General features: G+C 46.7%; 1 protein-coding gene across 1 annotated transcript in view; it reads right to left on the bottom strand.

The window, feature by feature from the left end:
* Kiaa1549l (KIAA1549 like) overlaps positions 1-27,079 on the bottom strand; it is a 248,992-nt gene that overhangs the window by 70,184 nt on the left and 151,729 nt on the right. Inside the window, exons 6-11 of the mRNA XM_051144264.1 lie at positions 26,440-26,573; positions 20,223-20,385; positions 18,152-18,211; positions 13,462-13,613; positions 9,986-10,157; positions 1,205-1,368 (exon numbers count right to left, since the gene is read on the bottom strand). Coding sequence (XP_051000221.1) covers positions 1,205-1,368; positions 9,986-10,157; positions 13,462-13,613; positions 18,152-18,211; positions 20,223-20,385; positions 26,440-26,573 — 845 coding nt within the window. The remainder of the gene's footprint in view (positions 1-1,204; positions 1,369-9,985; positions 10,158-13,461; positions 13,614-18,151; positions 18,212-20,222; positions 20,386-26,439; positions 26,574-27,079) is intronic.

The raw sequence follows: 27,079 nt of genomic DNA on the forward strand, positions 1-27,079 counted from the left end.
TATCTCTTTACTCCAGATTTCTTGGCAGTTAAGTGAGAATAATGAAGCCTGCCCTGACTGTGACCTACCTCCCAGGGCAGCTTGTGATGAACAAATGAGGTGATGGACCCAGAAGAGCCAGCAGATTGTAAGGCGTTACTTAAACACCGGGTATTACAGATTGGACATTTCCCGCAGGGACTATCACAAAGGCAGCTGTGTGACTGGAAAATTAGCCTTCGGACTGTCTTCAGTCCACCCTCCCTGCCACCAGAGCGCTTGGAGAAGAGACATGCAGGTGACAGAGGGAGGACAGGGCTCTCAGCCAGGCTTTCTTTGAGCGTCTGAATTGGTATTTGGTAGTTGCCAGCCTAACCCTATGTCATGACAGTGGCTGAAGCAGAGTCATTAGGGGATAAGAAACTTCTAGGAGTCTGTGTGCCTAAAGAGGTTTTGTGTAGGAGCCCAAAGACCTTGTCTTGATCAGTCTGGGCTACTACAACAAAATACCATCAATCAAGAGGTGTACAAAAGGCAGACATATTTCTGGAGGCTGGAAGGCAGAGGTTATGGTGCCGGTACATCTGGGATTTGGTGAGGGCTCACTGCTAGGCCGGACACTGCCCACTTCCTGTGTTGTCCATGTGGTGGGATAGGCCAAGGGTCTCCCCTAGGGCTTATTTCAAAAGGGCACTAATCTCATTCCTGGGAGCACCACCTTCATGGCCAGGATACCTCCTCAAAACAACCTCGTAACGCCTTCACGTCGGAGGCGAGGCTGCTCACACAGATGCAGGCTTAGTCTCACCATCAGTACTGCCGCCGGCTAACCACGCCCCGAGGAAGGAGCTGAAGGAGTTACTTCTCACTAGTACAGGAAGTGGATCCAATTATTAAATGATACTAAGGATCCAAGGTATTTACATGTCTTCCTTGCTGCCAGCTGTCCGTGCCTCGGTTTCCCTATCTGTATAATAACAGTCCTTCCTTGAGAGGGTATGGTGATGGCTAGAGGATGCTCTATGTGCCAACCACTTGGGAGTGTTTGTGGGAGAGAGTTACAGCACAGAAGCACGTGTTATGTGATGATTACGACAAAAGGGGTCTCCCTCGCATGAGGACTGTAGCAATGTTTCTGATGGTCTTTGATACGCTCGAAAGCCCTGGAGAACGGCAGTTGGGGCCTCTGGGCAGCGCTCCTGGCCCTCCCCATGCCTGTATGTACCTTTGCTCTCTGAGGCAGGTTTATCATGGTGTCCGGCTTGAAGTCGTTCTTGTTTTTCCTACAAAGCACAGCGGTGATGATGATGATGATGACAGTGACCACGGCGATGGGTGCCAGCACCGCGGCGATGATCCACAGGTTGTTGGGGGGATTCTTCACTACAGCTGTGGGAAAGAGCCAGGGAGAAGCACATGACAAGGAGCCCAGGTAGGGGAAGCCACCCAGACAATAACTCCCAACCCCAAGTCAGGAGGCAGGACAAGGTGGAACTCAAAGCCTCTGCTTCCACAGCTGTGTGGCCTTGGGCAAGTTGCTCCAGCTCTCTCTCTCGGTCTCGGTTTCCTTGTCTATAATATAAGAGTGCCACTTTATGGAGCTTTGGCGTGGCTCCTAGGAGAGCTCAGTTGACACTAGCCTCTACTGTTGCCAGGAGCAGAAAGAGGAAGACCAGTTAGTGTTGGGTTTTCTTGCTGGTGATAGTCAGGAGAGAAAAAGAGGGAAAAATGTGAGGATTAGAAATGCATGTTGGAATGGCCGGAGAGATGACTCAGCGAGTAAGTGCTTTTTCTTGCAAGCATGAAGACCTTAGTTCAAGTTCCCAGCACTTATATGGAAACCTCAGCATGGCCCTGTGTGCCTGCACTAAGCAGAGCGGGTCAGAAACAAGCAAATCTTAAGAGTTCACTGGCTAGCCAGGCAAGTTTACATACACACACACACACACACACACACACACACACACACACACACACACACACACGAAAGAGAGAGAGAGAGAGAGAGAGAGAGAGAGAGAGAGAGAGATATGTATGTTGGAGTCAGGAGGCAAGAGCCACCAAACGATGATTCAAACTGTAGTAGTAAAATCACCCTGTGAGTGAGCAGTGAATTAAATGCAACATGAGCAGACGGAGCTGCCTTAGACTGGTCTCTGGGAAGCTTAGAGATGCCTCAGACTAATCACAAGTATCAGGCTGTGCTCAAAACCAGAGTAAAGAAAAAGCAAAGTAGGAGGATAAGTGACAAGAACAGCCAGCGTCCTTAGGGGGCTGGGCAGGAATATAACCCCCAAACAGATGATGGGGAGCTGGCCACCCTCTGTGCCATGGTGATGATTTGGTTCATACAGCTATACGCATTTGTCAAAACTCACCGTATGACACATTTAAGATTTGTGCATCCCCACCGTGTGTACATTTTACTGCAGCACCACAAGCAGATAGAAAATTCTGGTCGATAATACGCATGCCAACGTGTTTAGAGTTGAGTTTGTGACTCACTTTGAAATACATGGGGCAGGGGATGGAGGGAAGAAAGATAAACCAACATGGGATTAAAAACAATAGTAAAGTGTTATCGGTGAGCCCTAGGGAGTGAGTACACGGGCGTTTACTGCACAAGTCTTTCCTCTTTTATTAGGTTGTGCTAGGAAAATGCGGGGAAAAGGGAAATTCCGTGATGTGAAGTGAGTGAGCCTCTCCCAGGATTACAAACAGGGAGTTTTAGGAAACATTTCAGCCAAATCTAAAGGACCACTTTCAGAAGTGGAATAAGAAAAACTGGAGCCTAGACCAATGCCTGCGGGACTCGCAACAGGAAAGAGGTGAAGTCTGCAGTGATCTTGAGAGAAGCCAAAGATGAAGAGGAACTCGCCCATGGGAGCGTGTCCTGGTTGCTAGTGTTGAGGCTTGGTGGCAGGCCACTGGGTTTCAGCTGACCGTCCCAGCTTGGTGACACTGTCACTAAAGCCAGAGGACAGAGGACAACTAATAGTTAGTTAGCTCTGTCTCTCCACCAGGTGGATCCTGGGGAATCAATCTCAGACCATCAGGCTGTGCAGCAAGTTCCATTGCCCACAAAGCCATCTCACTGGCCCCCAGAACACAACACTTCTTGGTTCTCTCCCTCCGTCATCTGCTCTTCCTGAGATGCATCCCTGTTCCTCTGCCGCAGCTAGGTGGACCCTCACCTCGCCAGCAGCGCTGACTGCTCATCCAGAATCCTGCACACGAATCCTGACACCATCATCAGGCCCTCCCAGGAGTCGGCCTTTCCTACAGGCTGCTGGTGATGTCTCTGTGCCAGGCCTCTGGTCACAGCAGCAAGGCTCTAAAACACATGTCACCATGGGCATTTGTTCATCTTCTGTCAGCGCTCCACTATAAGTGTGTGTGTGTGTGTGTGTGTGTGTGTGTGTGTGTGTGTGTGTGTGGTGTTCAGTGGGGCATCCTCAGGACCTATGACAGGGACTTACACATAATGGATACTTAACCAGAAGCTCAAGGGTTGAGAACGTAAACTGCTATTCTACCTGTCGCAATGAGACCAAGCTAGGAGGAAAAAAAAAATCTCATTTCTATAGTAATTCTAGTCTGTGTTTTTAAGTTAATTTACTTACAGTCTTATGTGTTTGGTTAGCATGAGTCTTTTTCCTTGGCTGCTTGGCTCTCCAAGCTGAGGACTTATACCCTGCAGCACAAAAGCCCCATGTTCCGCACCACATGGGGACAGTCTGTCTGAGGAGCCAGCTGGCCCTCCCCTGACTTCAACCACTTCAGCTGGTCCCTTGTTAGCCAGCTCCTCCTGCCTGCTATCTGGCTGCCCTCGGGCTCCTCCTATTAGTACAGAAGAGTTACTCTTTCCATGATTTGTATCAATCAGTGATTAATCACATTATTAACTTCTGAAAACAGCTCATTAGATAATGTGCCTCTGTTGACATTGCGTTTAATTGCCACTGCTCTTAGTAGCTTGTATTTATATGTGAGTCTGGGCCGTTAACGTTTTCTAAAGCTCAGAGCTTCTCTGGAAAGTCTCACCAGTGCCTTTTTCAGGTTAGGCTATTTCATCTTGATGGAGATCAAGGTATCAGATTCATCACGTGATGGAGATAGATGTGTGGTGCATCAGAGTATATTCTTCATGCATACATATTTACCAATATGTACAAACATAGCAAATTCTTACATATGTACATAAGTAGTGAGGATGGAACAGTTTCATGCTCTGATTTTATTTGGTTTTATTGTTTGGGTGAATGACTTTCCTTTTGGTACATTATGTAAAAATCCTTCTCTTCTACTTCAGTGAGGGAGAAAACAGATTTATCTTATGCACATTAATAAATTCCTTTAGTGGTGGAAATGATATTAAAATTAGGTCAACTGAAGTCATCCAAACCCAATGTATTCATTGGCATGGGACCTAAAATTACAAGGCCATGGGCAGTGTGAAATGGCATGAGTGGTCATTTAAATTGCAAGAGGGTCAGTAGAGGACACGGAAGGGGAGAAAATGATGTGTAAGCTTGGAGTGCCTCCTCGGCACCAGACGCAGTGACACAGCCTCTGCCTGCATACCGGGCTCATCCTGGCTCACAGGTGAGGAACTGGGAGCCAAGGTGATTGGGCAGGTTGTGAAAGTCAGGTCTTTAAAACCACTCTGGTCCCTTCTAAGCCATCACACATGAACGGAAGTGTGAGTCTACATCTGTCTGTGTGCTCAAGCTCGCACTTAACATAAGCATTTGCCAGGAGGATCCCAACAGTGTAAACACAGGCTAAAAGGATGCTAAAAGGAGAGGGAATCCACTCGACCGTGTTCCAAGCTTGTTTTCTCAAATGTTGCAGTCTATAGCTGGGTGAGTAGATAGAGGGTGATTCTGAGGAGTATGTGTTCAGTCTACACAGCTTTCCTGCCCAAGCCCTCCTGCGGCTTCTCCTCCACTCAGGGCCAGCCCATGAAGTCTGGTGAGGCCTCTGCTGTGCCTCAGGCCTCACCACTTCCACTCTTCCTTCCTGTGGACCCCCTTACTCAGCCTCATGCCGTACTCTGTTTGGACCCAGGTCCCAGATAGCTCCGGGAATCTCTCTGTCCCCTCCCACCTCACATTTAGCTGGCCATCCGCTGATCTTCTCCATATTCCACAGCAACTTAAACCACAGCTTCACCTCCTCCGTGTACACAGCCCTTCCCACAGCTTCACCTCCTCTGTGTACACAGCCCTTCCTGCCTATGCTCTCCATGGCACTTAGCACCATCTAGCGTATTTACTTGTCCTGTTTAACATGTCCACTCGGGACAAGGATGGCGAATAGTGAGCATGCTCTGGAGGCTGAAGCAGTAGACAGGAAGTGGAAAGCAGGCTGTGTGGCAGGAAGACTAGCCTGGTGTGCTCGTTTAGCTTTTTGTCAACTTGACACAAGCTATGGTCATCTGGGAAGAAGGAAATGCAATTGAGAAAAAGAAATGTCCCCACAGACTAGCAAGTAGGAATGTCTGTGGGTTATTTTCTTGACTGTGGGAGGGCCTAGTCAAATGTGGGTGGTGCCTCTTCTGCGCAGGTGGTCCTGGGTGGTATAAGAAAGAAAGCTGAACAAGCCATGAGGAGCAAGCTGTGTTCCTCTGCGATCTCTGCTTCACTTCCTGCCCCAACTTCCCTCAGTGATGGACTATGACATGGAAGTGTAAAATGAAATAAACCATTTTCCTCCCCGGGTAACTTTTGCTTGTAGTGTGGACCCCAGCAATAGAGAGCAAGCCAGGATCCCTGGAGACCAGGCTAGAAAGAGACCCGAGTTTGGGTTGAGCAGGAGCTACCGTGAAGAGCCACTTCGAGGAATCTCATTACAGTGATCCTAATGGTGGTGCAGAAGAGCTACTGACAAAGATGGAGAGAACAAAGAAATGAAGAATGGCATTTGATGTGCGGGTTATTGAAGAGACCCGAGAGAGCCAGGGAGTCGGAGACAAAGATGTGAGGGTGAAGGGTCAAAGTGATATGGCTTTGGGAGTGGGCAGCGGAGTCTGCATCCTTAGCCCAATCTCCCTGTCATCCTTCAACACCTGGACCTGTGTCCAGAAGGCTCCACCCATGTAATTTGATGTGAATCCCTCTTCTTTCCCTTTCTCTTATCACCTTCCATTGTCTCCACCAAGCACCATCAGCAAGGTCCGCCTCAGCCCCTTCCCTTGGTGCTTGTGTGGGAAGGAGTAAGCTTTGTCACAGGTGGGAGCAGTCTTGGTGGGCTTTACCCTTGGGCACCCCATGAATAGCTTGTGACAGACTGAGTGGAGCCATCCTGGGTTTGGAATTCTGGAAGCAGACCTGGGAACCCCACCTGGTCTATTGTCTTTCTAATGGACCCTCACCGGGAGAAGGAGCCGGTCCTTCCCACGTGACTGAGGGAGTTGGGGAAGGGAGGAAAACAAAGTCGGCTGCAGGGAGAGCGTGCAGGAGCAGCGGACAAGCTGGATCAGCACGCCGGCCAGAGAGACACCTAAGGATCCGTCCCGTGGAACGGCTACCGGAAGGTTCACTCTTTCGTCCCTTTAACCTTTTTCCTTCTTTTATAAGCTAGTTGGGTTGCATAATAAAGTTTAATTGCTAAGAAACAGAGTCAACATCTGGCGCCCAATGTGGGGCTCGAAAGCTTGTTTACTTCCTGCCCTCACTGAGGACAGGTCTCTTCATCCTTTCCCATGGACCACAGGTCTGGAGAAGAAAGGAAGTCCCAGAACAAACAGACCAAATGGAGCAGATAGCTGGGACCAGAAAAATGACAGAGAGAACGAGCCAGTGAGGCAGGTTACCCAATGCCCAGAGTATGGTGGAGTGTCCTTGGGTGTCTAGAGAGGACTGCAGGGGGATATAGGGTACTTGGGTATGGTATAGATGAGTACCCATGCTCCAGTATAGATGGAGGCTGGTGGAGGAGATTAGGTATCCTTCACGGTCACTCTCTGCCTTATTGCCTTGAGATGGGGTCTCTTACTAAACCTAGGGCTACACTGGGCCAAGAAAACCCCACTAATCCACTTGTTTCCACCCCTACTAAGTTTGGGTTATTGGTACACACAGTTACACAGCCACATTTTCATGTGGATATAGGGGATTTGAACTCAGATCCCCATTCTCTTACCCACTGAGCCATCTCCTCTGCACTGGGCCTGGGATTTCAAAAGAGGAGAAGGAATTACATGGACATTGCAGGGGAAAAAAGGATGAGGTTGCCTTGGCAACCCGCAATGCCCAAATCTGTCTCTAGCCTTAAGCTCAGCTGTCAACTTCATTTCATGATGCCCCGAGAGAACAGAACCAATTAGATCCCATCCTCAGACCTCAGTTACCAAATATACCCTGTACATACTGTTTTCTTTCTTCTTATAACAGGAAGGTCCATGTGGTATCTCCAATTGTGCGCTAGGTCCAACCCCCTTGCTCACTTGAGGACTCTGGCTTACAAATTTCCCCTCTCTCTTCCCTGTTTACCACCTACTCCCTCTTTTACAGCATCCCCATGAATAACCAAACTCACCCAATGTCTCAGTGCACCCCATACAACTGCCCTAGTCATCTTCCCTGTTGTCACTATTGCCCCATCACAAACCTCTTCTTACCAACCTTTCCATGAGTGCGCTCTCTCTCTCTCTCTCTCTCTCTCTCTCTCTCTCTCTCTGTGTGTGTGTGTGTGTGTGTGTGTGTGTGTGTGTGTGCGCGCGCATGTGCATGCACACTTCCTTTCTGGAGCTGAAGTTGCAGGCAGTTGTGAGTTTCCCTGTGTGGGTACCAGGAACTGAGCTTGAGTTCTCTGCAAGAGTAGTAAGTGCTCTTAACTTCTGGGCCATCTCTTCAGCCTCCCCACCGCCACACACACTTGTTTTCCAAGCCCTCCTGTCCCCTGCATCTCCTGCCAGCCCCTTGCCATTCCTCGGGACCCTCTGTTGACTCTCGCTCTTCCACACACAGACTTCCCAGGAAGTTTCATGGTCTTCCCTCTTGCTCAGTTGCTCTCTCATTCATTTTTACTTGTTCCCTCAGCTCTGAATGCTGATGTCACCTGACACTCTCTCTCTTGGCTCCCATGTGGTCCTCTAGCAGACATTCAAATTTAACATACACCTCCATCTCCCCGATTCCCATCCAAGCCATGAAATCCACACCTTCTGCATCTCAACAAATGACACCACAACCAGAGCTCAAGGCAACACCTACAAGTCTCCCCGATTTCCTCTGATCTCCTCCATCCCTTCTAGCCATAAAAATCTGTTGTTTGAACCCATTAGCCCTGTTCCACAAAGCACTCAGAATCCACCCAGTTCTCCAGGCCTAGCATTCCACCTCTTTCCTTTACCTGTGATTTGTTCTTCAGAGTGTGGGATGAGGGAGGAGGAAGAGACATGAACACTGAGGACAGAACTTCGGGGGAACTTATGTAGAAAAGACGACAGAACACAGGAAGTGGTGACCAGAAACTGACAAGAACAGAGGTCTTGAAGAGGGAAATGGAGAAAAGACTCACAGCTGAAAGCAACATTTCAAAAACAAGACTGCAGAGAAGGGCTGTCATCATTCCTTAGTACAGGTGTGTCTGTGATGATGTACCAGCCAAGCATGAGATATTTGTCACCCAATCATTCCCAGTGAAAGCAAGAGACAGGAGGAAGAGGAGAAGGGGGAGGAGGAGGAGGTAGTAGGTAAGGAAGAGGAGGAGAAGGAGGAAGAGAAAGTCATGAGTCAGCCATGAACCAACCTGATGCTCTTTGGGGGGAGTGGACACCATCAAGAAAGCCCATGGGAACTGCCCTTCCACCACACCCTTCCATGCTCGGCATGTTGCTGAATACTAAAATGCCACACACAACATCCCACTTTCATGTCCTGCCCTCTCTCTGTCCCACATTGGCTATAACTTTAGTTGGGTCCCCAATGCATGGGGCACCATAGAACGTCCTCACAGATCCTGTGATCACTTAACTACTTCCATCTGGGACAGCGCTGTCCACTTAGCTCCCCTTGGTAATGGGAACCTCTTATAGAACCAGTCTCCTGCTTAGAATCTTCTAGAGCCCCTCCACAGCCCGTTGTGTACTTCCATTCAACACTCCTTCCTACCTCCATTAAATATTCTACCTGATTTTGGTTTTGCCCTGGGCCACTCAAACTACTTGTGTCCCAGACACACCTGGTACATCTGCCCTGCATTTTAACTCAAGATGTTTTTCTGGAATACACACTTGCCCTCTTCCTTTAATGAGCTCTTAAAAGTATGACACAACTAAGAACATAGGTCTGAAGTTGGAAATATCCAGATTGATGTCTTGGCTAAGCGCTGGTTCTGTGTCGGGTAAGAAATAGGTTATTCTACTTTTTATGAACCTGTTTCCCCTCCTATGGTTTGGAGATGAATAAACAGAGCCTTAGTAGAATATAAGGTAAATAAGTGGAGCAAGTGGCACAATAGCAACCACAGAGAGAGCGTTGGTTTAATACCCTTCTTCTGTGCCTGGTTCCAGAGGCCCCTTCAAAGCAACCCTTCCCTCTGCAGGTCCCTCGGCCAGCCCTATGCATCAGCAACACTGCCCCTCAGAGCCGGAACCAGGAACCACTTTTGATGTTCTCCTGTACTAAACATAGTTCAAACAGAACTGAATGTTCACTGAGTCAAATCATCCTTAATTCCCTCAGCACATACATATGATCTCAGCTGCAGATACATTTTTTGTAGCTAGATTATCCTGGATTTGAGGGGGAAGAGCAGGAAGTACTTGGGGATAAAGTGATATTATTACCCACCATCTCCTAACTAGTGCAAGCCATATCCCTTTCCTAAAGCCAATTGCTTTAACGGGAAACACAGCCAATTGATTATTCAAACCTCACAGAACTGAACTACGCTCAGCTGTAAGACCATTGATATAGGCATACACAGAGAATAATCGTTATGTGATGCACAGAGAACATTTAATGACATTGAAGGAATGAATGAAAAGACTCCTTACGGTCAGCTTGTAGAAGCACAACGTGATGCAGGGTCAAGGCCATCCTCTGGGAGTCAATGGTGCTCAGGATCTTGGCTGCTGCAGTCCCCAGCAATGGCTTCCCATTGTACAGAGTGTAGTACGTCAGCTCTGCTGGGTCCTTTGGTCCTGGCACTCGCTGCATCTTTACCATCTTTCAGAAAAAGAGAGGGGGTGTCCTGCCAGAGCATCTTGGAGTGGCTCTGCAGGCCCCTGAGCCATCAGAAGGCTCATCTCAGGCCTGCTGAGGCCTGCTGTTCCCTAGTGGACCCACAGAGACAGGCTAGGCATTAGGCCTGTGATCCTCCCTAAAGACAGAGTCTCTGGAAGCTTGTTATCCCTGGAACGGGAAGCTGGGAGGAGAAAGGAGGCTTTGAAAAAAACGGCAACATCTGGAAAGCAGTTTGAAGCTGGGAAGAGGGCTGTTTCCCAGCCTCCACTGAGCTCTGGCCTCATTTGAAAATAGGCCTCCATGTTAATTCAGGACATGCTAGGCTATCCCCAAACAAGGTGCTTAATTTAAAAAATCTTCAATTGACTGAAAGGATGGTGGCGGGGGGGGGGGGGGCGGTGGGGAGGTGGGGGGTGTGGGAGGCCAACCTGTCTATATAATTGAGAAGATCTCTGATAAAAACAGTACTTGGAAACTGAAGTATTTTTTTCTAAAACAACTGTGTAAAGTCTGTTTGTTTACTTCAAAATTACATTCAGATGAAAAAGCATCAAGCAATTAAAAATTAAAATAATGTATAGCTCTCCCTCCAACAGCAAAGAACTATTACCATCTTGGAGCTTTTGTTTTTAATCTGTGGATTTTCTACACAAACCTTTTCTTTATTATCTTGTAAAATCACCATACTCTCTACATGACATCATACCTAATTTTCTTACATTTATGTGTGCATGTATACACACACATGTGACATGATGCATATGTGGTTAGAGGACAACTTGCAGGAATAGGTTCTCTACTTCTCTCATGTGGGTCCAAGGACTTGAACTCAGGTCCACAGGCTTGGTACCAGGGGCCTTTATCTGCTGAGCCATTTCAGAGGCCTGTAGCTCGCCATTTTTACTTGCATCTTTAAATGGCCTATTATGTTTCAAAAGCAGAAGCAGTCCTCTCCACATGACGTTCACTTATCTGCCTCAGAAGATTGCCTAACAGGCTCTATGTTGTTAGACTTTTAACATTTGGAATTACAAATTGACAATTATTAATAAAAAAGCACATATTTAGATATGGATATAGTGTTCTGTTGAATGGATGCAGAAACACTGAACAGTTGGGCTCCAACTTTTAGCTCTTAGAATTAGCAATTGATAAACATTACACTACTGTACTTTCAGAGTATATATTGTAGATGTTGAGTTTCATAGCACATAAAAAGATATTACAAAAATGTTTACAGTAAGATCATTCACCACCACCACAACCACAACACAACAAAAATCTCTGAAAAAATCTCTAAAAGTCATTAGTAATAAACTGAATAAATGAGTTATGGAAAGTCACATAATAGAATATAACGAACAAACTATTCCAGTTCATATGAATGTGGATCACAAATTATAGAATATAAAATTTGAGACAGGAAAAACAATATATCATATTTTTAAGGATCTGCACATGGGGGTAAAGTCTATGTAGAAAATTCATGACTGATTTAATACAAAATGCAGAACCATGGCCAACTTGGAAAGGAGTGTGTGTGTATGTGTGTGTGTGTGTGTGTGTGTGTGTGTGCGTGTGTGTGCGCACGCGTGCGTGCATGTGTGTGTTGCTCTTGCTTTAGGTGTCTTCCTCTATCACTACTCTCCCTGGTTTTTGAGGCAGAGTCTCTCACTGAACCTGGAGCTCACTAAGTTAGCTTGGCCAGCTGGTAGTGAACTCCCAGGATCCTCCTGTCTCTGCCCTTCCAGTCCTGGCATTACAGGTGTGTGCTGCCAAGCCCTGCTTCCTCTGTGTGGCCTGAGGATCCAAACTCAGGTGTTCCTGCTTGAGAGGCAAGAGCTTCATTCACAGAGCCATCTTCCCAGATACATCAACTGCAGAAATAACTTTAAATTCTAGCTACCAAAATCTCCATACTTATGAAGGGAAGTCATCTTCTATAATCATCTCAGCCCAGAAGAAAGACCTTTGGGTGGAAGGATAACGGAAGATCCATCGTGCGATTTTGGGAGGCGGCTTGGCCATGTTACTCCTTTCCCTAGTGGGGTAGGAGGTGGGCAGTATTTGAACAACCTGGCAGGGTGAGTGGTAATTTATATATTTGTTAACACCACTCATTTCCGACTTCTTACCAAGATTTACCCAGGTGTGATGCCAGAGGCAATTTATAGCTTCTATATGGAGAGACTTGCAGTAAGAAAGGAAAGAAACCCCACTTGCTTCACTCTGACTTTCTGGAGAGCTACAGTCTCTCTGGAATCTCTGAGAATGCGGAATTGTTAGGATTGCAAGTAGCACTGGGCATGTAAGATGATCCTTTCTCCCCTGGACTGATGCAAATCCCATTTCACAGTCAGGTGCTCACCAGTGACTTGCTTTCTGTCATTAGGAGAACCATGAATTGTAGGGCTTACCTGGAACAGACCTACAGAGGTGAAAACACAATCCTGTGACGTGGACCATCCTTTTCCCCAGGGATGGCCTGTCATGGAGCAGACATCCAACAGGACAATGAGCACAGAGCACCGTTGCTCATAAGGAGACAGAGTATCTACTGGGGTTGATGCAACTCATGCAGGGAGGGAAGATCTATGACCTTCAAGAAGTCATGGGGATGTGATCTTCAGACAGACTGTGCTAACGTCTGCGATTTCCACACAGGCAGCTTGACACTGTACAACTATGAAATACACAGCCGGCTGTCAATTAGCAGTTCATAGTGTGGCCGATGGAAGGCCACACTACCAGGAGGTCATCTATAGTGTGATACCAAGATCAACAGAGCTTTTTCAATTAGCATAACATGTTAGAGATGGGTTCTCAATGGTGAAGAGTGAAATTAATCATATTCAACCCTCTCTGGATTAGTTCAAATATGCTAAGGACATTCTCACTCTAGGAGGAACTGGGTCAGGTGTGTGGGGAAGGGGTGGGCAGCCCCTGCAGGGACAGCTGCTCTCCTGACGACTCAAGTCCCTTAAAACTAATTCAGAGAAGTTTGTGCTAGTAGTTTCTTTGGGAGGCACAAGGAATTGACAGGAGAGTGTGAGGAGACTTGGGAAACTCTGCTTCATGAATCCCTGAATGGATACAGACGCCTTCCTATAATCTAGTTACCGACAGCAAAGGATAAAGATACCGACTCAGCCTCAAAAGCTGCAGTGGAATGTTGATAGAGAAGCCTAAGTCAGTTGGCAGCATGGATGCACCTCTGGGCACATGTGGTTCTTTAGTCCCAGGAAACACCTCACGGTCATTAGAAAACCCCAGCACACACACTTACCTGCACAGTGTAGCTTCCCAAGGTGGTGGCCCGTTTAAACCGCCGACCCTGTTGCTGGGACATCATGAACAGCTGGGCCAGGCGCTGCTCCATGACTCGGGCAAAGCTCTGGTTGTGGAGCCCCACCAGCGAGTTGTCCACACCCTGCAGCACTGAGGATGCAGAAGGCAGAGGAGATGCTCAGAGCCCAGATTCCCTGCTGACTAGATAAATACACTACCGCTTGCCTTGCATGGCTGAGAAGGGCTACCGTGTCCTACCTTGCACTGGGCATTGGCCAATCTTACCAACTCCCTCTCCATACTCTGACGTCACTTCTCCTCCAAGGCATGCCATGTGTTAAGAATCCTTGCCTATGTGCTACATATGTTGGTAAAGTTAGCAACCAAGACAGCTGGTAAGTAGCAGAGTCAGGGTACGAACCCAAGCTCGTATACCTAAGCTTGTGCTTTTCTTCTGTGAGCTGTGGCATCAAGAACACTGCTGCATCAAACCTGAACTTGTAGGGATGATACATGGGGTAGAGTTCACAGGGACCACAGCCAGGCTGCAGATGTAGCTACTTAGGGTCTCACTTGCAAACCCTGACTCAGGGCTTGTCTTTCTCAACAGCTTTGTCGAGGGTTCATAGAGCCATCCTGGAACTGAGCACATGCATTTGGGCAAGCTATGCTGTTCAATGCCCTCCTAGGTAGGATCCTTCTGTTGTTTGTCCCTAAAGCTGCCCAGGGCCCCCTCAGGTCCTCGCCCGTTCAAGAATAAGACAACTTAGTGGATGGAGGGTGCTTTTCCTTCCTTCTTATCGATTATGGGGCCTTCAGCAGGTCACTGGAATCCAATCCTCTGTAGAAAGGCCAAGGAAGGGGACACGGCTAATGGGCTCTAAAGGTCAAAGGGAACAGGATGTATAAGGCAGTTTGGCCCTGTACGTGGAAGGCACATGTGATCTTTCCTTTCCTTGGCACTTTCCATCTCAGCAGCCATTACCTAGACTATCTGGGGGCACCAGGAGAGACACTGACAGTGGAGTTACAAGCCAATGCTAGTGCATGGAGGACAGTTGTAATGAGCGCTAGGGCTTCTCTGCAGCTTTCTACAGGGACAACTGCTCATCGATGTCCAGAGACCAACCCCTGTTCTATATCCCTCAGGAAGCAGCTTCACCCCAAGCATGCAAACAGTGCCCTCAGACACAGTCACACCCCAACTTTCAGGTGTTCAAGTTGATGATTTTTTTTAAGCAACGAGAACTCACAAGGGCTTGGGGGATAGAATGGAGGAGCCTTCATTTGGTAGAGTTGGTTCCAACACAGTCCAGCCAGTATCATGAACACCATCCAACCACCAAGATATGAAGACAACCTCTCCTAAAGAGCATGTTGTCTCTGTAGTGGCCAATCCAGCAGGGTGTTGCACTCAGCCAGCACCGATCACAGAATCCACACTGGGCCAGACCAAGCCATCAAAGACGGCACTCAAAGAATGATGTTCATATGAGGGTCAAGAGAGGAATAAAACCCACAGCTGGGTCTCTGAAATTATTTCTTTGAAGCCACACATGCCAGATGACCCCCCTGGAGGATATAAAGCATGGTTCTAGGGCCCCGGTGAGAGACTCTAGGTAGTTTTTTTTCAGCCAAGTCTCTGCAAACAGAGATAAACACTGCTGTGTTGCTCTCACTGTCAGAGCCACATAGTTTCCCGGGGACCTCAGTTTTCGACTGAACTACTGATTGGGAAGAAGAAATAATTCAGTAAAGAATGTTTAACAGTGGTGCTATAGGACACACTTGATAGAACACCATTACATAGGAGCTGTTGCTGGCATACCCACACCCCACCCTGCTTTGCTAGGTACATTCTTGACAGAGGAAGAAATGTCATGGAAGGACTGGATCTGTGTCCCTGCATGTGGTTCCCCTGCCTTCCCCCAAGGACCTCAGCACACTCTCCTCGACCTGTTGACCTCAGCACACTCTCCTTGACCTGTTGACCTCAGCACACTCTCCTTGACCTGTTGGCCTTTCTGGAAGGCCATGGAGGTGTGTGTGTGTGTGCCCACATCTCTCAGCACATCAGCCACGGCCTGCTTGCCACCCATTCTTGGTGGTCACTACAGACTCAGAATAGAGAGGGTCTTGCAATCTCTGCTGGGTTCAGAGAAGCGAGGTACAAAAGCCCAAGACTGTGATACTTCCCTTCTCATTGTATTTGTAATCACACTGGCCTCTAAGATCCATCGTCAGGCATGGGTCAGCCCCCTGCACTTGAGCTAAATTGCTTCATTTGTGGTTGAATCCCACACATTCAAACTCCAAGAGTCTTCGTGCTCAGCTAATACCCATCTCTCATTCTTCAGGTGAGCCTGTGGAACCCAGAGGGCCCAGGGGACTGCCTCTAGGACACACAGCAAGAAGCAGAAGTGAGAAAAGAAGAAAGTTAACTCATTCCTGGAGCTAGGACACTTTGTCCCTGGTGAGTGAAACAAGAGCAGGTGTATGCATCTGAGATGGGCTCTTACATCTATTAGTGGCCAATATCCTGTTGACTCAACGATAAGCTAGGCTGGCCAGTGAGCCCCAGGGATCTGCCTGCCTCTGCCTCTGCCTCTGACTCTGACTCTGACTCTGCCTCTGCCTCTGCCTCTGCCTCTGCCTCTGACTCTGACTCTGACTCTGACTCTTCTTTGATGTGAGTTCTGGGGAATCAGACCCAGACCCTCACAGCTGCATGACAAGCACTTAACTGACTGAGCTATCCTCCAGGCCCTAGTCACTAATATCTGGGTACCTCTATCTTGCTTCATTTCTCTAAAACCAATTGCAGGATCTGAAGATGGCAGAACAGCCCCTGAGTTCTCTGTAAAGTGAGACTGGGCCACTCATCGCTGGTGACATTCCATCAAAGAAAGACCCATCATCTGCAAGAGGGGGAAAGTGTACAATACTCCATCTAAGCCCAGTTGGTTTGCAATAGAAACTGCAGAAAGGGAAGTAGGCACAAATTGAAAAGGACAGAGCTTGCAGTGATGGTCTGGGGGACAAGGTTGAGCGACGACCCTCATCGCTGGCTCCCTGTCATGAGCCTTTATTTTGTGATAGAACAGATTGGCAGAGGCTTCTCAGGAGTTTGAAAGGAGTCACAGCTCCTCTGGAAGGCAAAAGAATCCTGCCAAAACACGACTCCTGTCCCTTACAAGTGCTAAGTGATTGATGCCACCACCAGAGAGACAGAATCACCAACTACAATGAGGAAAGAGGTTACATAAGTGAATGTGACGAGGGGCTAAGATCCAGGGGCTCCCAGAAGCAAGACTGAACGTGTGGCTTTCTCTTACAGTAATGGCACTAAAATGAAGGCGCAGCAAGGTATGGGGAGGTGAGGATGTGTGTGTGTCATCAGTGGCTGTCAAGGGCAGCCTGTGTGTAAGGATGGATTGTGATTACCAAACCTAAACTGTAAAGTTCAGAGAGAAGGGAATCCCTATGGAGGGAAAGGCACCATTGCTTGCGGAGGGTACACGATTGTGTATCGCTCTGTAACCCACAGGCTTATGTGTTGCTTGGTGAGCACTGTCTCTCTCAGGCTTGTATCCTAGTAGGGTGGTTTCTAATCTGCTAAAAATGTACTTCTTTAGTTACTCTGTTAGTAGTTAACTGAAGACGCTGCGATGAGCAGTGAGAGAACAATGGATGGATGAGGGAACGGGGCTCAGGGTGGCTGCTCACTCAAACACACATCCGTGTCTCGAAGGATCTCCCTGCCTCCTCACAGTAGGCGGCGCTATGTTCTCCCAGATTCACAGGGGGACAGTGTTTGGAAATAATAAAGGAATAATGAGAATTAAAAATCAGGTCATGAGCATGAGCCCTAATCCAGTGTGTCTGGTGTCCTTATAGGAAAAGGAAATCAGGACACAGACAGACTCAGAGGGACGAACAGGTGGGGACAGTGACCAACTTCAAGCCAAGGAGATGGGAGGAAGCCGCAAACCCATTGGCGCCTTGGTCTCAGAGTCCCAGAACACGGAGAAGGTAAGTTTCAGTTGTCAGTTTCAGTCAGATGGTTGAGCTGGCCACCTTTCCGCCTACGAACATCTGCCCTCTCTACTTGCTTCAACAATGTTGTTTCTCTCGTTTTAGAGCCACCGCGTGGCTTTGGAAAAACACAAACAGAATGCCTTTTGCTATTTCATAATGTTCAGCTGCAAAATGTCAAGAGAAAAGAAGAAAATGCCACCAGACCACTCTTGCTCTGCGGCTCCCACTTGACCTCATTATCAAGGTGCACGGGGACTGGTGTGTGGCGGCTCAGGTGCCCTGCCCGAGAAGGAGCAGTGCACATGTACCCTACTTTTGGCTTTGATTTGGGTTTCGCAGGGCAGTACAGAAAGGTCTGCTTCTGTTCAGATAGCCACTAACACAGGTGTGCCCCAGACGTCACCCACCAGTGCCATTGTGGGTGAATGGCTGAGGATGGGACCATTGAGGTAACAGCTTTGAATTATTTATCAGTAATTATCTTCAGGGCCCTTTCTTAGCTTCCCCATTCCCTTCCAGTGCTATAGAAGGAGCCCTTGACTTATAAGGCAGGGCCAAAGGTACCGATCCTGTCACCAAATGACACAACTTTAGAGAAACCAAACTGATGGTACAAGAGGGGATTAAAAAAAAAAAAAAAAAGAGGTTACCTGTGATGACCCAGTAGTCTCTCGTAGTCTCTGATGTATCGAGGTTAGGATATTCCAGGGCTAAAATAAATTTAAGGAATACATCAAATTTCTTCGATAGGTTTTATGAGTGAATACTATCATGGGAAACACAGAGCTGACAAGCTGGCAGGCAGTTAGGTCTTGCACTGCCGTTTCCGGGAACACTGTGGCACACAGGTCAAACTGTCTCATTGTGCAGAAAAGCGACTCATGAAGGGACAACCCGTACAAGGAGCTCATGTTCAAGAGTGTCTCTTTCTGAAGCTGTCCCTCCGAGCCTTCTTAAGTGGAGCAACTTTACTGTCAACATCCACAGTTGCAGCCTGCTTCAGCTGGGGCTTCCTCTGTACAGATTAGCTTATCCGGCACCATGGAGGTCAGAAGGAATGGTTACCTCTAAAAGGGATCTTTTCAACGATAACGGCTTACATGGGGTACTCCAGCGCTGGGAGCGGAAGTTAGCATTGCCTTAGCAGCACGGTGACTATGAGAAGTCACACACACGTAAAGGACTCTGCACAGTGCCTAACATAGTCAGTGCTCACTAAGTCCTGTGTGTGTGGGTGTGGGTGTGTGTGCATGTGTGCATGTGTGTGTGTGTGAGCCAGAGGATGATGGTAAGTGTCTTCCTCAACTGCTCTCCACCTTATTTTCTGAGACCAGATTCCTCACTGACCCTTGAGTTTGTTGGTTTGACCAGCCTGGCTGTGCAGGGCGTAGATCCTCTTGTGCCCAGGTCTTGTCTTATAATTGTGACACCTCATCATGCTTTCTTTTTTAAATGTGGGTACTGAGATCAAACCCAGATTCTTAGGCTTGCACAGCAAACACTTCACCAACTGAGCCACTCTCTCAACCCTTACCGCTCGGTTCAACTTAATTGATATTATGATCAGACTATCAAGCTGGTAAAAGAAAGTAACTCCTGCACCTGCTGCCCTGTGGCATTCTGCTATCTTCTATAACTTTTTTCTTTTGGGGGGTGGGAATGGGGGTGGGGGTTGAGACAGGTTTCCTGTGTAGCCTTGGCTGTTCTGAAACTCATTCTGTAGTCCAGGCTGGCCTCAGCCTCACCAGAGATCCACCTGCCTCTGCCTTCTGACTACTGGGATTGGAGGCGTGCACCACCACTGCCCAGCTGACGTAATCTTTTTAGAAAGTCCAGAGTCATCCTTGCTGCCTGAAAATTTATAAGATCTTTCCAGTAAACATATATTCCAAAAACTTCTCAGTGGTTGCTAAGTGACAAGTACACCTTTTTACACACACACACACACACACACACACACACACACACACACAACAATGACATTTATTTATAGTATCAAAACAACTACAGAAAGAAATTATGAAACATTTTGCTAATAGGTATATTTTTAAAGGAAACCTTTGCCAAAGACATTGTGAAACGCAATGATTAAATTTAGAGTACAGACCATCACTTCCTTTAGCTACCAGCAAGTGTCTAGTGACAAAACAGGGCTGCACTGTCCTCAAAGTCTATGTTGACTGTGCAGTAACAAGGATTACATAACAAACACTAGAGAGAGCCAAGGCCTCGGACTATGGGGACTCCAAGGGAAGTCACGACACAGATCGCAAAGTTTGCATTGTGCAGTCTGTAGCTAGCTGGACCTGAAGGTCTGGGAACATGTGGGGGAGGCAGGGAAGAAAACCATGGCAACCTGGGCTACCCCAAAGGACTGATGCCCTGGCAGGCGTTGCTCAGACCACGTGTCCACATCCCAATGCAACCTGCAGGAGAGTGGATACCCTGTGAAAATTTGGGGAAGGGAGGCCTTCAAGACTCTCTTTTCGTGTTACACCCACCTTGTAGGCTTATTGTAAGCATCAAGCACACATTTCTTGCAGTGTGCAATGTGCAATGAACTTCTTGTCAAGTCAACTCTCACTTTTGAGTATTTTCAAGTTGCTGAAGAGAATACACAGAGCATGTAGCATAGCACAACAGAGCTTCTGTTTTGTGAAGAAAGATCCCCAGGGGAAACCACGGGGCCCTTCTGCGTGAGGCTGAGGCGCACGTACTCACGTTCAGCGATGGTGAGTGGAGGGTAAGTGAGGTAGAATCCCACCAGCTCAGCTGAGAGCTGGCTAAGGAGGCTGCTGGCCACGGTGCCGTTGAGGAACGAGCTCTGATTGCCCACAGCATACACCAGTGTGACGGCTTGGGAGGCATTGGACGTGCTCACGATCTGAATGACACAGGAGCAAAGGGGAAGGAGACATGCCAGATAAGGTGAGGGTCTGTGAGAAGTCGTGGGGTGCAATGGAAGGGCAGTGGGGAGACAGCAAGGAGGAAAAAAGAACAGCAAGTCATTCTTTACAGACTGCAGGAGCATGCCAGAAACTGGGCTGTGGGCACATCATCTCCATCTTGAGCTAACCCTGGGAGAAGTGTCCATTTAGGACTGCCTTCCACAAAGGAGGAAACCAGGGCCTAGAGTTACAAGGGTTGATTTGCCCAGGGTAATACAGCTTCTTCATGATAGAGTCAGGATTTGAACCCAAGTAGTCTTGATTTCTGGCTCTTAACCACACGTGTGTCTTTTCTAGGGGATCAACTGACTCCAAGTGGTTCTTTAAACATCTGGAAATATAAAGCAGAGTGTATAGATATTAAAGGAGGGCCTGACTGTCAAATGATCACAGACCTTTTATATCAAAAGGAACATGAGCCTGGTGCTATGAGCAGGGTGGCTGAATATGCACAGAATGTGAATTCAGAAATACAAAATGAAACCCTTATAGAGCCATTGCTTTTCTTTGTGGACCATTAATTTGGTATGCATTATGAGGAAAAGTTCTATAAAGTAGCATGAATTTCTTCTCATACTTAGGCTTATTTCTCTTTCTTCCTTTTTAGCTGCTGGGGCTGGAAATGAGGTTTTCTAGGTCAATGTACAGATAAAAATATCTCAAACATTTGAAAAACATGAGCAGGAGAAAAATCACTGGGCTTGGCAAGATGCTTTTGTTGGCTTATGTGCAGTGTGTCTGCCCTTTCTCTGCAGATCTCCTTGTCACTGTCCTGTACATCATGAAGGGCATCCTGCAGGCTTAGTCCTCAAGGACTGCACAATGGTTTCTTTGCCCATTGGTGTTAGCTGAAAGAGGCTGAGTGTGCATGGGAGAGAAGAAGGAAGGTCAGAGCTTTGATGCCAGGTCGCCCTCCCTGTGGGCATCAGGGCTCAGGTACAGCCTGGGTACTGCACTGTCTCTGCCCACACGTTCAGCTGAGGCGCATTCAGTGCCTTTATGGAACTCGTGAGATCTCTTTGAGTTCTGTCTTTCCTAACTGGCTTGTTGGGACATTTTCACTCAGGCATCATCTCTGCAGCTTTGCTTAGTGTTGACGTTAAAGACAGCTGCTCAGAAGAGTTTCTCCATTTTGCTGTCTACTTTCCCCACATGAAGCAGTTGTCTCTCAATCAATCCTCTAGCCAAGAGCTAATCCCTTGATTAAGGATAACCCAGTCAACATTTCTGCTCAGCTCTTATTCTCCTCCCAGAAAGTATTTCTGGAATGTGTTTCAGCCACAGGTATTAAGACCTTGTGCCCAGGGGCACAGAAGAAAAGTTCTTTCTGATGATTCAAAAGAGTTCACTACGGACTAGAGAGATGGCTCAGTTCCTAAGAACTAAAGCCACTTGCTGCTCTTTCAGAGACCCCGAGTTTGGTCCACAGCATCTAGACCAGGTGACTCAGAAATGCCTGTAACTCCAGCTTCAGGGATCCAGAGCCTTCTTCTGGCCCCCTAGGGCACCCCCCCTCCCCCCCCCCACCCTACACCTACCCCCCACCCACACACACACCGAGAGAGAGAGAGAGAGAGAGAGAGAGAGAGAGAGAGAGAGAGAGACCCTACAACTAAATAATAAAAATAAATCTTAATAAAACTTTTTAACCTTTACCTTTATTGTGAACATTTGCTGAATACTTAGTCATCTTTCAATAGCACTAAATCTCCCTGGACCTCCAAGGAGCCCATAAAGCTAGTAATATATAAATATGTATATATGCATATCTGTAAATAGGTCATAGAATTTAATATTTTAACCACTTTTAAATTTTTTATACATATTTGTGTTTTTTAATTTTTAATGTTATTAATTTATTCAGATTACAACTCAGTTGTTATCCCATCACTTGTATCCTCCCATTCCTCCCTCCCTCCCACTTTCACCCTATTCCCTTCCCCTAGGTCTAAGACCGAGGGGAACCTCTTCCCTCACTATATGGTCATAAGCTATCAAGTCTCATCTTGGTAGCCTGCTTATTCTTTCTCTGAGTGCCATCAGGCCTCCCCATCAAGGGGAGGTGGACCACTTTTAAGCACATAGTTCAGTGGCATTAAGTAGACTGACATTTTTTGCCAACTACCGGCAACACTTATCTTCAGAACACCCCAACTGTAGCTCTGTACCCATCAAACAAACCCTGATTTCTCCAACCTCTTATCCTAGGTTGTTCTTGTAACTAAGATTACTCCACAACTCTAGGTTCCTGGCAGATAAGAAGCCATGCTGTGTTTTTCCTTCTGTGACTGTTTCTTCACTTAGCACAATGACCTCCATGCCACTCGCGCTGCAGTAGATACCAGAATGGCCTCCCCATTTGAAGGTTTAGCAACACCTCACATACATATAGACCACATTTGTCTTTCATGCATCAATTTTTATAGACACTTGGCTTGCTTTTAGCTTTTGGCCATTGTGAACAATGGTACAAATACCTATTTTAGTGTATCAATTCTTTTTGACATATAGATGGACATGGAGCTGTTTTCCCACAGTGGCTACCCATCACACATCCCTCTAGCTGTACACAAAAATCATAAACTCTCAGGATTCTTACTCTTTCCTAGGGCTTTGCTTTTGAGAATGAGCAGCCTAGTAAATGTGAAATGGTGTCTCTCGTGATTAAGTGTTGGGTCAAAGCCTCTGTATTCTCTATCTATCTATCTATCTATCTATCTATCTATCTATCTATCTATCTCTCCTGTGGTGACACAGATCAAACCACCCACGGCACTATGCATACTAAGCAACAACAACAACAACAACTGTCCTGGCCCTCCTTTCCATTCGTGGTCTTTTAGTGGATGCACGGCAGGGATTCTTTCTACGTCTTTAAGTTCTGGTTCTAGATACTAATCACTTATCAGATACATGATTCATAAATCTGCAGTCTCTTTCACTCTGTTATGAGTGTCTTTTGGTGGGCGGAGTTCTTGTTTCGAGGGTGGCCAATTGGTACACTTCCCTTGGCTGGGTGGCTTTCTGGTGATGTGCACCACACCCAGGCCTGTGGAATCTTTCCTTTATGCTCTAAGCCCTTTAGCTTTAGTTCTCACATGTAGGTCTTTGATTTACTTTGAGATGATTTTGGTTGATGGTATTAGGTACAGCTCCAGCTTCCTCCTTTTGTAATGTGGATGTCCACCATTAAAAATATTATTCTTTTCCCCATAGATCAGCCTTGATAAAACTCACTTGACCCTATATAAGAGTTTGTTGTTTTCTGGCCTCTCTAGACCATTGGTCTCTATGTCTGTCATAAAATTGAGACCACACTGTTTTGGTTAATATCATCTTTTAAAATAAGATTTGGAAACATGAAAGTGTGACACAAACTTTGTTCTTTGTTAAGATTGCTTTTGCTATTCAAGGCTCTATTTGAACTTCAGGATAGAGTTCTCTATTTCTGTCTTTGAAAACATCACTGAGAGTTTAAAAAAAAATCTTTCTTAAAAGATTTGGTCTGTGTGTGTGTATGTGTGTGTGTGTGTGCATGCACATGTGCACGCATACTCCAGTGTATTGGGCACTCATGGAGACCAAAACAGCGTGTCAGACCCCTGGAGCTGGAGTTACAGGTGGCTGTGAGCTGCCTCATGGGAGTACTCAGAACTAAACTTAGGTCTTCTGCAAGAGCAGGAAACATTCTCAAATGTTCATCTCTCTAGGCCCTGCCGCCCCCCCCCCCCTTCTCTGTTTTCTGAGACAGGACTATGTACCCTGGCTGGTCTTGAACTTGCCACGCAAGCTAGAGTGTCCTGGCATCTACAGCAATCCTCCTGTCTTTGCCCATCCAGAATGGGATTTTGGTAGAGATAAAATTCAGTTTACCTTTCCCATTGGTGACTATTGAGATCTTTATAGCTTAAGGTCTCCCAAGCAATGAACACAGCTGTTGCCATCTCTTTTTTAAAGTCACTTTTCCAATGACTCTGATATTTACATCTTTTTATTCCACAAAGTATTCAAAGTACCATACAAATTATATTTAATATAATAAAATGGAAAAGTGTTACAACAACATCAATTTGGAAGTCATATTATCATGACCCCAGGAAAGCATGAGTGAATGATACAGGGACCAAGAAAGGGGTGTTAAGTCCAGAGATGAGCCTGGTTCTGATACTTCATAATGGCCAAGGCCAAATGTGAAATGGGATTAATTAAGTAATTCATTCAGTTAATTTCAAAGGCTTCCAATGTGTCAGAGATCATCTCAAATCTAGTTGGATGCAATGGTCAAGTCGCCTGCGCTAAGTCTTTTCCAAGGAAGCTTTGTTGCTTATATCTCATCTGAGGACCCATAACCAGCTTTAAACAGATAGGCTAAAGGCGAAGGGCAACTTATTTATCTTGGTGTCTGATATCCCAGCCTCTGATAAACAGCAGGCACTCAGGAAAGCTCTAAAAGTGTATTCTGCTGCCAAGAACCACCTAAGTTCATATACCTGCTAAGACCATGGATCCAACCCTGAAGAAAAAGATTTCCCCCAAGAGCTGTGTCACACTGCCTACATAACTCTGACATCTGGGGCACATTTTTAGATCTTAGATTCATAAGAGCCGGGTTGTGGTGAGGCCCTATCCGCCATGTCATAATGCTATCCTCCCTGATCCGCTTAGCCTGAGTCTAGAAAAGGAAAGCTGTTCATTCTAATTAGATTGTGTGCTTTGTACATCGTATTGGCTTTGCTGCTAATTCACTTATGCTAAATGTCAAATTCAAAAGCCCTAGGTTTAATTGCAAAGGCTTTAGCTCAAGAGTCAAAACAGACAGAACAGCAGCATTAATTAGAGAAGTGGGCGGGCTGCACGAATATTAAGAAGTGTCTATCCTTATTGATACGTTATCTACATAACTGTGTGCATGTGCTCGCGCACACTCGCACACGCACACATGCACACACACACACACACACACACACACACACACACACACACACACGGTCTGAGACAGGCTTTTGGTGGTGTTCACACTTATCCAGGAATCCAAATATGTGGTGCATCAGGAGTTGGCTTTCCCTGGAAGTGCTTTTGTGCATTTGCTGAGGGCTCCGCGATGCCCTTTGCACACTGCATCAGTGCTGGCACATCTTGGTGGATAAGAAGAAAGAGTTTGTGCTCACGTCTTTACTCTGTTCTCTTCCAACCATGTGACCTTCTGCGAGTGCCGTGACCCTCTCAGCTCTCACTTGGACAGAATGGGGAGGATGTCTTGATCATTGCACAGGAAAAGGTTTGCAGAACACTAAGCACAGTTGCTGGCAGAGAGTGAGCCCACAGTATAAAAGAGGTGGGTGTGTTCTGTGGGTGTTTTTGTTTGCGTGTGATGATCATTTGTGTTGAAATTTGGAAACATCCCAATGAAAACCATACAACAGTCAATCACAGAAAATCACAACAGAGTTAGTAATTTGAGATCAATTCACAGGCCTCAAGATGCCTCAGGAGCTAAAGGCACCTGCCACCAAGCATGGCAACCTGAGTTTGATCCCTGGGACCCACATGTTACAAGGAAAGAACTCATTCTCTAGCCCCTGAACTCCACGTTTGCACCATAGCATGGACTCCCCCCAAACACACACACACACACACACACACACACACACACACACACACACACACACAATTGATTCATCTTATAAAGTATATTCAGGTTCAATTCTTTAATGATACACTCGTTAGAAAGGCCAGAGGAAACATTATACATTTTTTTAAAAACAAATTTAATGCCTGAACTGTGGTAGGTTCATAGTGCCATGGAATCCTAGCTGGCATAGCCAGATCTCAGCCACCCTCACCAACACCATGACTGTCTAGATCACCTGCCCAAAGGACAAATTTACATTTGCATGTGGCAGAGTTTAGATGTGGCCACTCACATCACTTCTGGCCAACATATGCACTATGGCTGTCTGTCTACTCAGCCCGAAGCCCCTGCTCCCTACCTGAACTGTCAGGTTGCTCCTGCTGTTGAGCACCTTCTTCTCTGCATCCTGGAATGCCTTCTGCAGCCTCTGCTCCATCGTCTGGGCAAACTTGCAAGACTGTATGTTGTCTGACTGGCTCACAAACTGCAACACTAGAAGGAAAACCACAGATCAGCACTTGCCAATGCTCTGTGTTAGCTCCTCAAATGTAATAACAGCCGTGATAGAAATCAGCATAGTTTTTAGATTACAGAAATTAGGCAATAAACAGAAAGACCGGCAAGCTTTAATTATAGTGTGAAAGTGTCTCTTAAGATGATTTATAGCAGAGAATAATTAAAACCATGATTGAATCCAAGGTTCTGTCCAACACAAAGGACACCATGACTTTATCCCATGAGACTATGCAGACATCTGCTCAAAGATGACAAACAGATGCCATCTACTTCTGTGGACGAGACCGTCAATTGTCCTCTATCACTAAGCTGATGGTTTCCACCGAAGTGGTTTCTCCACACCTGTGGTTTACAGACTTTGCAAATTGGAAATCACAAGGGAAATTGAAAGATGTCAAAGCACTTGTTGAGAGACCACTTCAACAACAACCAAAACCTGTTACCTCCAGTCTATAGGTTTTGTGGGTGCTCACAGCAGTAGC

Source organism: Acomys russatus, chromosome 4, assembly GCF_903995435.1.
Source record: "Acomys russatus chromosome 4, mAcoRus1.1, whole genome shotgun sequence".
NCBI lineage: Eukaryota > Metazoa > Chordata > Mammalia > Rodentia > Muridae > Acomys > Acomys russatus.